Genomic DNA, 14,860 nt, shown 5'->3' with positions numbered 1-14,860 from the left:
CGTGCTACGAGACTCGCCCTCTCAAATACTGTAGTAGTGTCAGATCCATCTTTCTGCTCAGTCACAAAGATTATAGTTTTCAGATGTTAGGGGAATATCACATATCCTTACTGTCCTTACTGTCAGGTACCATGAAATTTCAAGATGCTTTAAAAATAACTGCACAAGTTACAAAACAGCGCACTGGAGGAAAACCATGAATTGATAAAAAGATGAATATATTCAAGGTTCTGTCCAATTCCTAGGAGCTACCACACACCTGGGATCTGTATCTTAGAACAAAAATTGGATTAAGGGCTTTTTTAAAAAAAGGGGGGAGGGGCAATTAAACAGATGTCACTACGCTTGGAAAGTCAAAGATCAGTAGGAAATAATATTTTTAAGGAAAGTAGCAGGATAAACCCATTTCCCTGTATGTCACTTACTTATGCTACACTTGTTCAGTCAAAATGCCTCTGTGTACATACTACTCATTTTTTCTAACTTTTATGTCAATCTCTATTTCTTGTCTTTTTATTCTCATAACAGCCTTGATATCATTATCTCTGATGACACTCTTCTCTTGCACTTTTGTAGCACTGCTCCAACAAAAATCTTTATCCTCAGCTAACCTCTTTTCAGATAATTCTTTTCTCTCATTTCAGTAGTAATGATTATTATTTATTTTGCTAATCTATGAAACCTATTATTTTACTAATTTATGAAACCCACTTCATTATTTTGATATGGATTTCAGAGATGCAAAAGTATTTTCATTTTATGAGAAAGCAGCTATATATTCATCTATAAAGTATTTCTTGATTACATATTTACTCTCTACATATTTATTTCTCTCCTAATCTCTGCTTTTGGGTTTGTTTGAACTTCCTAGACTTACTGTTGTTGAAGAATACTTTTAATCTCTGATCCTCTCAAGCTTTGCTTCTAAGAACTCCTTGCCTCCCAGAAGCAATGCATGTGCCAGGTTAAATCACGGATTTAAGACCTTCACATTTTATCCTGGGATTAATTCAAAGTTATTCTACCTCTTGCGTAAAGTGTTGCCATCTCTGCACTATATATACATTTCAATTATGATACCAAGCATATTTCAGTCTCCTTCTCTTTTAAAATTGTTTAGATATGTTTTCTTTTATAGATATTTGCCTAAAATAAATCAGATTAATAATCTGGGACATGTTAAAATCAATGACTGCAGTGAACAGAAATAGAGCAGTTTATTTGCAAAAGAATTTTAATATTTAAACTAATAAAAAGATTTTAATAATCCAGAAAAATACACACTTATTTATATTATTAGAAGCGATATCTATATAGTAAGTATATTTTTCAAATTGATTTACAAATACTTCTCAGGTATTTATCACAAGGGGCAGATATTTCCAGTTGCTGAACTACTTAGCATTCAGAAAATCATGTAGTGATATCTAAAAATTTGGAAAGCCACACTAAAATAAGGCACATTTTTCAAAAAGATTACATTCAGTGAGTAAACTTCAAGTACAGCCAGTGTCCTCCAACTTTAAGTTAGTAGCTAGCCCTTTGATACTGTTGAGAAGAATTCAGAAGTCATATCACAACAGAGTATACGTTTGCATTTTTCCAACTTCAGATTATTAAGATCAGAATTTTACTCTACAGTAAAATCTTTCTAGTGATGAATTARTAAACTATTTCTAATAAGAACTAGGATGTTCCTGCAGCAAAAGATGAGAATTTTACACTATAAAGTCCACAAAGTCTGGTTTAACATGAAGCCCCCCCCCTTTTTATGTCTACATATGCTTTCAAGTACAGCAACAGTRTTTTGAAAAAACAATGTACAAATGCCTCTGCTGAGACTTTATTAGACATTCAAACAATTCRATGCAGAAATTGTAAATAACACACCTGGAATTCCAAAGGAATGATCAAATATTTGTTAAGTCACATATTGAACAAAATGAAACCAGAAGTCACAGGCTTTAAGCTTAACRCAATCTTAACTGTATAATCTTACCTCCAATATTCTTGTTAACATCTCATAGCCCTAGTTTTACCTTYTTAGAACCCTCACCAATAAAATGTACATACAGACCACAATTCCTGATAATACCTTCCCAGGTATTTAAAATATTTATCAAGATCTACATGTTTTCTTTTTATATTAGCCTGGACTAATGATTATGGAACTGGTATGCTTTTCTCAGAGTAGTTTTCTAGTATACCTTCTTTGGATGAATGACAAAGATTTCCATAAAATTAAAAATATTTTCAAAASTAATCAATTCAGTCCAACTGTCTTTTACTGTTTGGAAAATATGYACATGAAAGACATCCTCAGATCAACTTTTGAATAAATGTGACATTCTGAATGTAAAAAATTGTAATTTATGAAGAAACATCTATACTTTCATTCACCAAGCTTACTTAGTACAATTTAAAAGAAAGAAAACATTACAGGAAAAAAAAGGGGGGGGAGAATATTGATTTTATAATAATTCCTTAGCATAATGCAGAGAAAAAAAAACATTTCTTATTTAGACCATAATGCAGAGAAAAAAAAAACATTTCGTATTTAGACCAGTAAGTACTGTAAGTAAAAGGAAATGAAAATAGCATGAAACAAATAAATCCTATCCTGAACACCCACTTTGGTTAAGAAGCTGAAGTCATTTATCACCAACAGCAATTTGTTAGATAAAACCATTTTTTCCACAGTCTTGAAGAGAAACTTTCTCTGACCTGAGTTTACTTACTTTAAAGGTACATTTATATGCCTAAAAGGCTAAAACTTAAGCAYCTTTGTGGTAAGTACAAAAAATACATTAAGCAGTCAAATCTAATAAATCTAAGCTTGTGCTTACTCCCTTTTTTTACACTCTTGTTATTGTAGCAGCCTAGCTATCATGGAAAGCACTGGTTCCCACGGAACAAGGGGAGGAAAGAAAGAATATTAGGCAAGACACGGGGATTTAGACYGCTGCAGGAGGCGAAGCAGTACAGAACGCAGTGCGGGAAGGAAGGGGCAACACAACAGAAGAAGGGACAAGGCGGACGGCAGCAGAAGCCGAATGCATTAGCATCTCTACGTAACTCCCTCCAGTTCTATCTGGATTTGCTTTTGCTTAAGTGTGGATCAGGAAAAAATTACTGATGATGGTAATAGGTTTTTCACAAAATACAGCACCTAAGAATAAAAGCAATTGCACTTTTTGCCATTCTGCCTTATATTTGTACCAAAACCAAAATGAACGCATARATGTACAAAAATGTGGGTTGGTACACTTTGGAGGAATACATTTCTCTCACCTCTTCTAATCCATGTTTATGTCAACTTAAGGAAACAAGAAAAATGCAGAGTAATTTATATAATACCTAAAAATATTTAAAATGAAAGATTACTTCAGCTTACGTGTTCCCAAGATTTTGGCTAGCAGTTCAAAATGTAAATTAACTCCTTATCACAAACTCAGTTTTGACCATAAGAACTGTGAAGACTGAATTTAATAGAAAATTCTGTAGTATGCATTTTACATAGTCAAAAATTCCACACAAAATAATGACAATCTGACTAAAACTATGTAACCGAGGAGAGAGAACAATATCTATAGTGCTTAAAACAACTTTCATGAAAATATATACTTGCAAATACATTGGGAAAGAAAAGAAGCTCCCATGATATGTCAAAAATTAAGTGGCACCTAAATGTTAAGTTGGAAATGAAATATTTTTCAAATGAATACAAATTAATCCATTTCAGACTAACTCTAACCTTCTCTTTTTAAAAAGAAAAATTTACACTTTTTATTTTATGTCTTTACCTCACAGATTCTGCCTGAAATATTTGATTTGAGTTAAAAGTTGAGGGAAGATTTTTATTATCATTATTATTATTTAGTTAAAAGTAATTTTTGTAAAGTAAAAAACACCTTCTCTGGTGTCTGGCACATTATGACTTTACCTTATGCCTATCRCATTGCTCTGAGGATTCCTGTTTAGTATCCCGATGTTTAATTGTTCCTSCTGAGCCTGTCTCTAAATTTTATTCTTACTGACCCCACAGCTACAGGTGCAAGAGGAACAGATTACTGTACCTTTATTTTTTATAATATRCCATGTTGTAATAGCTGTGCAGCGGTCTGTGAATGCGAACACTTCCCCCGCCGTGCTGAACGCTGCATTGGGCCACCTGTGATCAAACGTGAAGGAAAGTGGTTGTCCACTATCAGCCAGCTTGCAGCCTCTCATGAAACACACTGTGCTGTCTTGGCTGCTTCCTCCTAGGTGAGCATGCACTCCCCCAGCTCATCTGTGAGACTACCATCGAGAAACCGTTTCAAAAGGTTTCAAGAGAAAACAGACTGCGCACAGCAGGTTATTACTCCGTATGTCAAAAAAAAAAAAAAGTTTCTAATATTTTCTTAGTCATCTTCATCAATAAATTGCTTTCTCATGTCTTAAATTTGTATTTTTTCAGTAAGCCATCAAAGGCTTCATGACCACGGTTTAACTTTGAGCCAAAAAACTAATCTGTTAGAGCTTTATCTGTTGGACAAAAGACAGTGATGAGAYACACAAATGAGCAACTCGGAATAACAGAACTTTCACCTATTAGGTGATTTCAATATTAAATTGAATGAAACAGCCCTTCTTTTTTTCTTAGCCTCTGCACCACCAGAGACTGCCACCTCTGCTGCCCATTTGAAGATTTATGTTACTGCTAGCTGCACCTTCTAAACATGCTTTCCTTGTGAAAAGCATTCATTAGCTACACAGTAAATCCCTTCTATTCGTCTTTTTTTTCTCCCTTCCACATCCAGTCTTGTTAACATACCTAATAAAAGTCACTAGGTAATAACTAAGTTTATTTTGTTTTGCTACTGTGCTTCTCAAYGCTCTTTATTCTTGGTCACGCTTCACAGCGAGGTTAATGTCCTTTTACTCCTAACAAGCATCTCTTGCCATTGCGCAGATAAAGTAGCTCCAGAGAAGTTACAAGCAGTTCATACCATGTGACTTCTCCCCATCAGGCTGACAGAACACAGATTTAAGAGAAGGATGAGGACTCCCATCCCACGTGGAGCTAAGTACCAGAGAGCTCCCAGCCTGCTGGACTTACTACTAGTGGCGCTGTGGCAAATGAGGGTGTAAACGCTTCAGCCTGAAAGTAACTCAGCTCTACTTTTCATGTATAGTTTTAAAGTGATCTGATTTCTGGACTTAAACAGACGATCTCTTTAAGCAGAAACACCCCAGAACACCACAAATATTTGTTTCTTTGAAAACTAACACTAAAAAACCTCAGGACCTGAAGCAAAGGGAAAGAACCATGTGGAGTGTCAGTTTAGAAACATAGCCAGAAYTGGCTCCTGGCAAAGCAAGAAACTCAAAGTATAAGAGGACTAGGAGTGGTGAAACGGGGAATAGATGAAAACCAAAAGAATAAGCTCAATGGAAGAAGTGTATTTATCATTTTTATATTTATACGGAAGCAGACATCTCCATAAAACCGCAAGTGTTTGGAGAGCTGTGTGATAAATACTTTGGTAACAGCCTAAATACATGGTTTAGTTGTTCTGCACATTATTTTTGCCCTAGGGAATTTTATTATTCTGGGTGGCATAGGTATTGATTTGTAATCAYTCTATTGATTATAGAATGCATACCTTTATATATATATACATATACCTATTTAGACCAACTCAATATCTTACACTAAAAACCCACAACTAATGGCATCTGATAACAGCCAGTAGTAGGAAAACAGCTTCCTCATGATGCCTTTAGATGCTGCTATGAACTAATYACACTGTTAAAATTTATTGTCACCCCTCTCTCCTCCTTGCCCATCTTTTTATATCTTATGTAAWCTTTCAAATAAACATGTTCAAATAAACATATCTATATAGAGATATATGACAGGCATTTATAAGCACCTATATATGCTGTACTGAGACAGCTGAAGAAGTTTGTTTCTGTTTTTGCTTAAATCAGTTTTCCCCAAAAGAATTTAAAAAAATTTCTCACCTTCAAAATTGCCTCAAGTTACTGGCAAAAGTTTTAAGCATAAACCACGATTTTAAGAGCTTAAAGATATAAAGCAGTTATATAGCAAAAGCAAAAGGAAACTGTGTCCTAACAAAGATAWTTATATCTTGACAGGTTATATCTTAAACAATGCCCACAGTGGACAGAAAGAAAATTTCAGCCTCTTCACCTCATTGAGTAGAAGTTGCTATTTAACAAGATTTTAAGAATTTCACTGAAAGAACTGCGGTTGAGTAACTATTCATTAATCTGTTTTTTTTTTTTTTTTTTTTTAATACATTAGATGGAAAGTATACCCCTTGATGATACAGACTCTGCAAGATTAAATCCTTATGAAATTTGTAGAATTGATGCATTCTGTAACATTTATTTTAAACATTATAAATTAAAAAAAATCCACAAACCTTTTATTTTAATTTTTTTTGACCTACACTATATTTTTTCCTGAAATAACTTAYTGTCTCTCAAAATGTTATTACTTACAAAACTTAACAGATCAACAAGTAGTACTTATGCTTGGGAGAAAGATATTTACTGCAAAAAGTTGTCATGCTTCAAACTAGGATTTAAAATGTCTCATTTTGCAGCTACAGTGGCTCTACTTGTCTATCTAGTAAAGTTGTCAGTCACTTCATAAATATGACATCAGGTACTGTCAAACAAGCATGAAAGAACAAGTTTATATTCTAATATTAAAATATTTTCTGTTTAAGGAGGGTTAAACCTTTAGATAATCTTTACTCAGAACCCTGGATAACACTGTTGGATTTATATTCTCATTTCCTGTTTTCCCACAGAGAAAAAAATGGAAAACATGTTTCCAATACTGCATGTTTTGAAGAACCAAGAAACAGAAACACTATTGATAAGCACATATGGCTTGCTCTTTATTGCAACTGTTGAAATTAATAGCAAATTTTCCATTTATATTAAGAATACAAATTTGATGTTACAATCAGGAGCTAGAGTGCAAGTTTTAGACTGTGGATACTAATAATGAATTTGGAGATGCTATTGTGTTAGTTTATTTTTTCCCTTACCTCTGTCTCCATCTGCACCATATAAAAATCAATACAAGTTAAAACGTTAACATTGGTTTTACTTGCATTTTTCCCACATAGCTCTACGCTTTCTGCCCCCAAAATCTTACAAATAAAGATTTGCCTTCTTCCATTTGAAGAAACAATATTTCAAAAACTTTTGCACCCTGTTCAGCCTCTGACACCATAACTCACTATAACACACAACAAACATCATACAATAAAACTATTATTCTCAGATACTGCAAAACAGTGCTGTGCAGGATGAATACAAGCCAGTCTGCACTACACAGGGGCATAAGCCAGGGCTCACTTCTCAATATGGACTCCAAAAACAAAATAGAATGGCTGTAATTTTTTTAAAGATTATTTTAGATATCTAGTTCGCAGCTCAAAACTGTAAGTAGCTGAACAGGTAATACCAAAGGAATTGAGAACTGTGGCACAACAACCAATAGTTGAGAGCAGAAACTTCTAAAGTCAGATTGATCATCAAATGGATTATATCACTGAACTATATCTTCAAATGAATATTCTCAAAATCAGTCCTGAAGAATTTAACTGGTTGCATTTTCACATCACAAATCATAGAATTAATAAACTTTTTTTCAAATAAATTGTTATAATGGCAAAGTAAAAGCTAATTAAAAACCTTTAAAATGGTTTACTCACTTCATCTAAGTCTTTAATATAAACGACTTTTTCTTCAATACCAATAGGCATTGGTTCACTGTGGGGGATCTTCACCTCTTCATACATTTTGTTRTTTTCTCTCTGGACTGTCTCTGGCAAAAACACCTGCAATAGYATGTCAGGAAAATTAATTGAAAGTAAGAAACCAGAAAATGGCATTATTTTTAGCCAATTTTAAACAACGGTTTATCATTTTCTTTCACAAAGATGATATGGCTGAATCCAAAATAAAACCACATTGCCACATTGATGCATTTTATAAATGGCACAGAACCCTCAAAATGGAAAATTAATTTTACTACTCAAAAAATGGTTTTAAACAGAAGAAAAACTAGATTATTTTATTAAATTTCAAAAGCCTTGATAATACAAAACTAGGTGTGGCTGATACACTTGAGGGCTGTGCTGCCATTCAGAGAGACCTGGACAGGCTGGAGAGTTGGCAGAGAGGAACCTCATGAGGTTCAACAAGGACAAACGCAGAGCCTTGTACCTAGGGAGGAATAACCTCATGCACCAATACAGGTTGAGGACTGACCTGCAGGAATGCAGCTCTGTGAAGAAGGACCTGGGAGTCCTGGTGGACAACAACTTGAGCATGAGCCAGAAACGTGCCCTTGTAGCCAAAAAGGCCAACAGTATCCTGGGCTGCATTAGGAAGAGCGCTGCCAGCAAGYTGAGGGAGGTGATCCCCCTCTACTCAGCCCCGGCGAGGCACAACAACTTGTGTCCAGTTCTGGCCTTCCCAGTACAAGATAGACATGGAAAGACATGAACTACTGGAGAGAGTCAAGTGTAGGGCTACAAAGATGATCATAGGACTGGAGCATTTCTCTCTCTTATGAGGAAAGGTTGCGAGAGCTGGGCTTGCTTAGCCTGGGGAAGAGAAGACTGAGGGGGGATCTTATCAATGTGTACAAATATCTGAAGGGAGGGTGTCAAGAAGATGGGGCTGGACTCTTTTCAGTGGTGCCCAGTGACAGGACAAGAGGAGTGGGCAGAAATTGAAGCATGGGAACTTCCACCTGAATATGAGGGGGAATTTCTTCCCTGTGAGAGTTACAGAGCACTGGCACAGGTTGCCCAGCGAGGTTGTGGAGTCTCCTTCTCTGGAAGATATTCAAAACCCACCCGAACACAATCCTGTGCAATGTGCTCTAGGTGGCCCTGCTTGAGCAGGGGCGTTGGACTAGATGATCTCCAGAGGTCCCTTTCAATCTCAGCTGTTCTGTGATTCTGTGAAGTCTGGAATTCCACAAATAGTTCTTTTTTTTAAAATCAGTTCAATGGTTTCTTATAGATAGAAGGGAAAAATAGCATCTTTAGTGACTTAAGAGGCCCCAAAAGGAAAAGCGAAGTCAGGAGTGAAATTACTTCTTATACAGTCAAAATAAAAACAAAATATATGAAAGTATGTAAAACCCTCTGCAAACAAGCTGTTCATACATAGTGCTCTGACTAGTAGAAAAATCTCTAAGGCAGAGAAGGATACATGCCACATGTTATTTACTGGGAAAGATATATTGTTCAAGAAAGGTCATGCAGCAAATACGTACCTTTGCACCTCCAATAAATGCCGATGTTTTCATAGCTTCAGCTCGGGAATCATAAACATGTGGATAATGTATTTTTTCAAAATCCATCTCTCTCTGTCTACCTAGRACCGGCATACTTCGAGCATTCAGAAGTGCTAGTTCTCTGTAAGCAGAAGAGTAACTGAAATAATTCTGCCAACCATAGGCTGCCTTCACAAAAATTGAATATAGTATATTGAAGTCAGAGCAAGACTGTGGCAATTTAAGGCAAAAAGACTAGTATTGTATTGTAGTAAAACAATTAAGAAAGAAACTTTACTATGTTATTAGCTGGCATAGGTTAAACTCAGTTTTTATAGCAGTATATTTAGAAAAAGATCAATCCAACAAGTGCAAGGCTTTCCCAAAAATAGTTTTGCATCTCTTTAAACAATACAGCAACATGCATTCATGTTTAAATACCAGTCTCACTATATTTTTCTCAATACAAAAGCCTCTTTATCCTCTCCCTCCTCTATTTACTTCTTCTACCTTCAGATGGCAACGTGGAAAATAGTAGCCATTAATCTGGAGAGGGGRAAAAAAARGAAAAAAGACAGTTCTGATACATTTAGTACACACTTCATAAATCTTAAGCCAGAAGTGTGCATAGAGGAACTAAGAAAGATGGCCTACTTCTCTAATCTGCATCTCTACCCCACAGAGATGAGACCAAGAAGATTCTAATTAAGCAGATCACTGCTTTCTTACCCTGAAAATTAGGTTTGCATATTAAAAAAAATCTATACTTGTAATAATACGTGACTTGAAATCAGAATCACCTAATCACCAAAGTGAATTAAAAAAAAATAAATGATTATGATATACTGAAGTAGCAATTACAACACAAGCATTTTTCAACTTTTGGCATTTATTACCTTTGTATCCGCAGCTCTTTGGGATCAAAGCACATTAGTCCTTCTCCAGAAACTTCTCCATCTTCCCCAGCTTGTTTTTCTTTTCTGGCATTTCGTTTTTCTTCACGACGATACTGTTTCATTAACAGCCTTTCTTGTTCAGATTGAATTGTAACTTGACAACCATAATTGGGTTTAGGGTTTTCTCCCACAAACTTCTTGCACTGCTCTGCAACAGGGAAAGGGGTATGCATCTCCACCAGTGTTGGATTCCATGTTTTCCGGTTTCTTTTAAAGTTTTTTTAAAGATAGCTTAGTTCTAGTTAGACTGTCTATGCACTAGCTGTTCTCAAGAATCCAAAAGAAGTCATAGTTCATCTCTCAAAGGTTGGCATTTAAAGTTACTGTTATTTAGGAAACAACTGTAATTCTGCACCCCAAAACAAGGGGGAGCCACTTATTTCTCCTCTTACACATATATGCTGATAAGTAAAATGGTATGAAAACAAATTAGCCAGTTTTATTCAAATAGCCTCTTCATGTAACAACTAGAGTACATTACTGGATAACATGATTGCATTGAAAGTATAGCCAGTTTAATTTTCCTAGACAAATGAGAAAAGAAATTTTATGTGACGCAACTGCAAAGACTCCTTCCCTTCATGTGGATCAGCAGCAGAATTAGATCAAGAAGAACTAGCACAATTACCCTAAATAAATCCAAGGTAGCCGGGAAACTGAAAAAGCCCAGACAGTTTGCCCTTCCTAGGGCATTATTCCTCTTTGCTCCAGGCTCAACACAAAGACATAGTCATTCATATGCAACATCTTRCAGGTATTTTTTCCTTTTAACTACATCAATATTTTCAAAATTCTATTTTTAAAATCTGCAGATTAACTTCAGTAAGTTTTATTAAAATTATGTATTTAATTGAATTATGTTTCACTCTTGCAGTTTACCTCTGAAGCTGAAAACTCTTTTGTATCAAGCAAACCCATTTGACTACTGTTCTGACAGATRTGTGCCACTTAGTTTTTACCTGCAGCAATAGTGAAAACTCTTACTTCCTTTAGCATGTATACTTTATGACACTCACAGGCCTGACTTTGAGTCCTAAGTGCATATTCAGTTACTCTATCCATATTTTTGCATTAGGTACCCTAATTTTTCAGATGTGGGAAGAGCTACACAGATATCTCTAAGACGACTAGTGACTGTGGGGTATTCACTGTTCTTTAAAGTCAAGAAAGATCTACGCTCTAAAATTTTAACAATATTAACATTAGTAGGATGCTAGAGTAAAAACTCTAATCAAATAGCCACCAAAATTCCAAACGTTGTTTACAAAGTCATTTCAATATAGAGTCAACATTCAGATATAAGATTGAAACTGTTAGTCAACAAAAAACTATTTTTCATTGTAGAGTGAAAAACACTTTTTAAAAAGAACTAAAAAAAAATATTCTCTTTTTGTAGTGGAAAACACAATACCGAGCAGAAACAATTTAGCCAAACTAGAAACAAATACARATGTTTTAGATCCTCCCTGACCCCAAACCACTTGACTAGTCTTTTTCAAGCTTCAGTTTAAAGTAAGTCTCAATTCAATCAATAAAATATTCAAGCCTCCCTAGAATGAGCAACTCTAATTCTTTAAAAACAAAGCAAATGAAAACTCTTTCCTCTACCAACTTGCTCTTCTTAATCCTGATGAGTTCCCTAATTTAGACAAATGCATCATCCCGCAATAGAAGGAAGTGACAGAGATTTTAGAAGGAGTAGAAGACAATAGTTTCAATGTGAGTATCACCTGCCACTCAAAAAGGGCTTATCAAACCATGGTCTGGGACAAGATAATACCAGCTGAAGTTATTCCTACCATTTCATTTCCCACTACTAATCTCAGTGCTCCTGTACTCTGGCTACCCATTTATGGGCAGCCTAGGTGTTCGCAAGTGACACTGAATAGGAACAGAGAAAATTTTATATTAAATTTCCATATTTTCATTTTTTAAAGGTTAATTAGATCTTTCACTTAAGTCCACAGGTAACAGGTGACTAGTGTAGCCACACAAACATCCTCCCAGTACATCCAGGAAGCAATGACATTAAGCAGCTGGTATCCTTACGAAAGATTTTATCATGCAAAACCACAGCCTTAAACGTCAGATGAATTCACAGTCATTTTGAGACAACATGTTTAGCCTTCTGTAACAAGGTATCAACAGGATTTAAGCAGTCAAGAGCAATTACTTGTTTTACCTAGAATATAAATTTATCCATGTTAGGACTTTTGTGATTGTGAATTATATTTATTTCACAGTTAATGTGGTATTAGAAAGATTAATAATAGAATGTAGATTTAAACGGAATGATCTTTACTCCATTAAATATGGAATAAAAATTCAGTACAATTCCTTGACTTGTGCTTGCTTTCTGAAGACACAAATTACTCAAAGTTGACTAAATAATTTTTCCAAAAAAAATGATTCCTTTCCCAAAATGCAATTTGGTAAAGATAAAACTGTACTCTCTATTAAGAATATCAATTTGATCAGCTTAAAAGAAAAAAAAAAGCCTTATTAAGATCAGTAAACTCAACTTGGCGCTGAGCATCTTCAGTCTCAGAAAGGAAACTCAAATATCATTGACTTCTGTACTATAATAAGAGGTTATTTCCTCAGTGGAAAAAAAAAATACAGTCACAGAAAAACAGAAAGTGTTACTACTAATTATCTCAAAAATCAGAATATTACAAATATTTTTCCTCTACATTCTTCTAGCAGCAATGACTGTGACAGATTTCAGTGATGGCAAATAAAGAATTCATAATAGCTTCCAAAATACATTTTGCAGTAAGGGAGAAAAAAATTATTTGTCTAACTGAAATCAGCACATAGGAGAAAAACTGCAATATTTCAGTTTCTTGTATTTATTTATTTATTTATTAATCTTTTCATAGCCATAAAAAAGGCATAAAAAACAAGAAATAAAACCTTGTCAAAACCACACTGCTAGCAAGAAATCCCATTTTGAAGTCACTATCAGATAGAACTAATAGTTCTTCTGATGAGTTCATGCTAACCATCAGTATAATAAAAGGAGAATTTTCAAAATATTTGCCCATGTAATTTTTAATACTTTTAATACATTTTTAATTTTTACACACATACAGCTGAAAAGTAAATATCTGCAATATATATTTATTTTCTCTGTATAACCAGACCATGATCTATCTGCTTACACAAATACAACCCCTCCCATTTTTTTTCTTTCTTTTTAAATATACATATATATTACCATTGCTTGAAATATAATTGAACAGTTAGAATACTCATTTTTATGTGGTTTGGAATAAAAATTCTATAGTCACTTACCTTGCAGAGTCTGGAATCTGTTATCATTTGGACAAGTCAAAGATCTTTCCACAATCAGAGTCCTGTTCTGTAGGAGTTTTTCTATGAGTTCAAAACCTTCCGGGCCTAGCAGTTCAAACAACTGCAAAGAAAACACAGTTATAAGTCACTGCACAAATCAGTGTAGATTTCCAAACAGAACTGTAATATTTCCATCCACAGTAATAGGAATGGCAATGAGTTTAATAAATTAATGATTTTCAAATGATTCAGTTCAAAAGATATCATTGCTAGTATTCATCCAGATTCTCTATGCAAAAATGGAAAATTACAGAAAAAATTCAGTTGGAAATACTTAGCATCTGCGAATTTTGCCTATTAAATAAGAAGAATTTTTTGAGAGAGAAAAGAATGCTTACATCTTTATATAAAATTCAACTGTGCTCAAGACTAAACTTCACATGTTTTTCTCTGTGGTTATTCACATAAAATATTCTACATAATCCAGCCGGGTAAATCAAGAGAACTGGTGCTTTCTTATAGATGTCAGATAATTAGCAAGTTATTCGCATTCGAGTGACAAGAGAAGTATTTACTGCATTTTCTCATACATATCCAACACAAAAATCAGATACAGACGGAAGAGGGCAGGAGTTTGAAGAAACAATTAAGGGGATACTTGTGCATTGGCTATACTACCTGCACATATGTTGTTAATCATGTGTGTACGCGTGTGTATGCTTAAAATAACTTTATGATTCATTCTTATATATTTGCAAAATGTTTGAACTGTGCCAAGTTCATCAAATTAGTGAGCCCTTTTTTCATGTCTACCTATACTTCATAATATAAGCTATCATTTAAAAAGTATTATTCTTGGTCCTCATGGTTATAATGAAAACATGAGGTGTGCAAATTAGTACAGTGATATCAGAATCTGCAGAGATCATGAAATAACAGTTCTGAAATGTATAAACTTCCCCATTTTTTCCACTAAACTAACCAATGATGGCAAACCGGAGAAGTATATTAGGTGGGAAAAAAAGGAAAAAAAGAAAAAAAAGACTGAATGCAATAAATATGGATGAATATAAAGTTCTATACTTGAGCAGGAATAACAAACTACAAAAATACAGAGCAAGGAACTGCTGCCTAGGTATCAATCTGCCAACAAGGATTTCAAGCTATAATGGATTTCTTTCTATCCAGCCTTCTCTAACCATCATCATTAATTCTTGCCTTTTGCACAGCCATTTACTGTTACTTTACTGCCAGTTTTAAGGTAATATTATTTAAAGATGTAAGAGGA

General features: G+C 34.5%; 1 protein-coding gene across 1 annotated transcript in view; it reads right to left on the bottom strand.

Moving 5' to 3' along the window:
- The window catches only part of ASCC3 (activating signal cointegrator 1 complex subunit 3), a 258,777-nt gene that overhangs the window by 217,268 nt on the left and 26,649 nt on the right, over positions 1–14,860 (bottom strand). The window contains exons 4-7 of the mRNA XM_085306936.1: positions 13,573–13,693; positions 10,216–10,423; positions 9,320–9,461; positions 7,743–7,868 (exon numbers count right to left, since the gene is read on the bottom strand). Of these exons, the coding sequence (XP_085163062.1) occupies positions 7,743–7,868; positions 9,320–9,461; positions 10,216–10,423; positions 13,573–13,693 (597 nt within the window). The remainder of the gene's footprint in view (positions 1–7,742; positions 7,869–9,319; positions 9,462–10,215; positions 10,424–13,572; positions 13,694–14,860) is intronic.

This window comes from Rhea americana, unplaced genomic scaffold (assembly GCF_003343005.1).
Source record: "Rhea americana isolate MKP2758 unplaced genomic scaffold, rheAme1 scaffold_25, whole genome shotgun sequence".
In the NCBI taxonomy this organism is placed as follows: Eukaryota; Metazoa; Chordata; class Aves; order Rheiformes; family Rheidae; genus Rhea; species Rhea americana.
The sequence above is the reverse complement of the archived record's forward strand: the minus strand, read 5'-3'. Positions and strand labels throughout refer to the sequence as shown.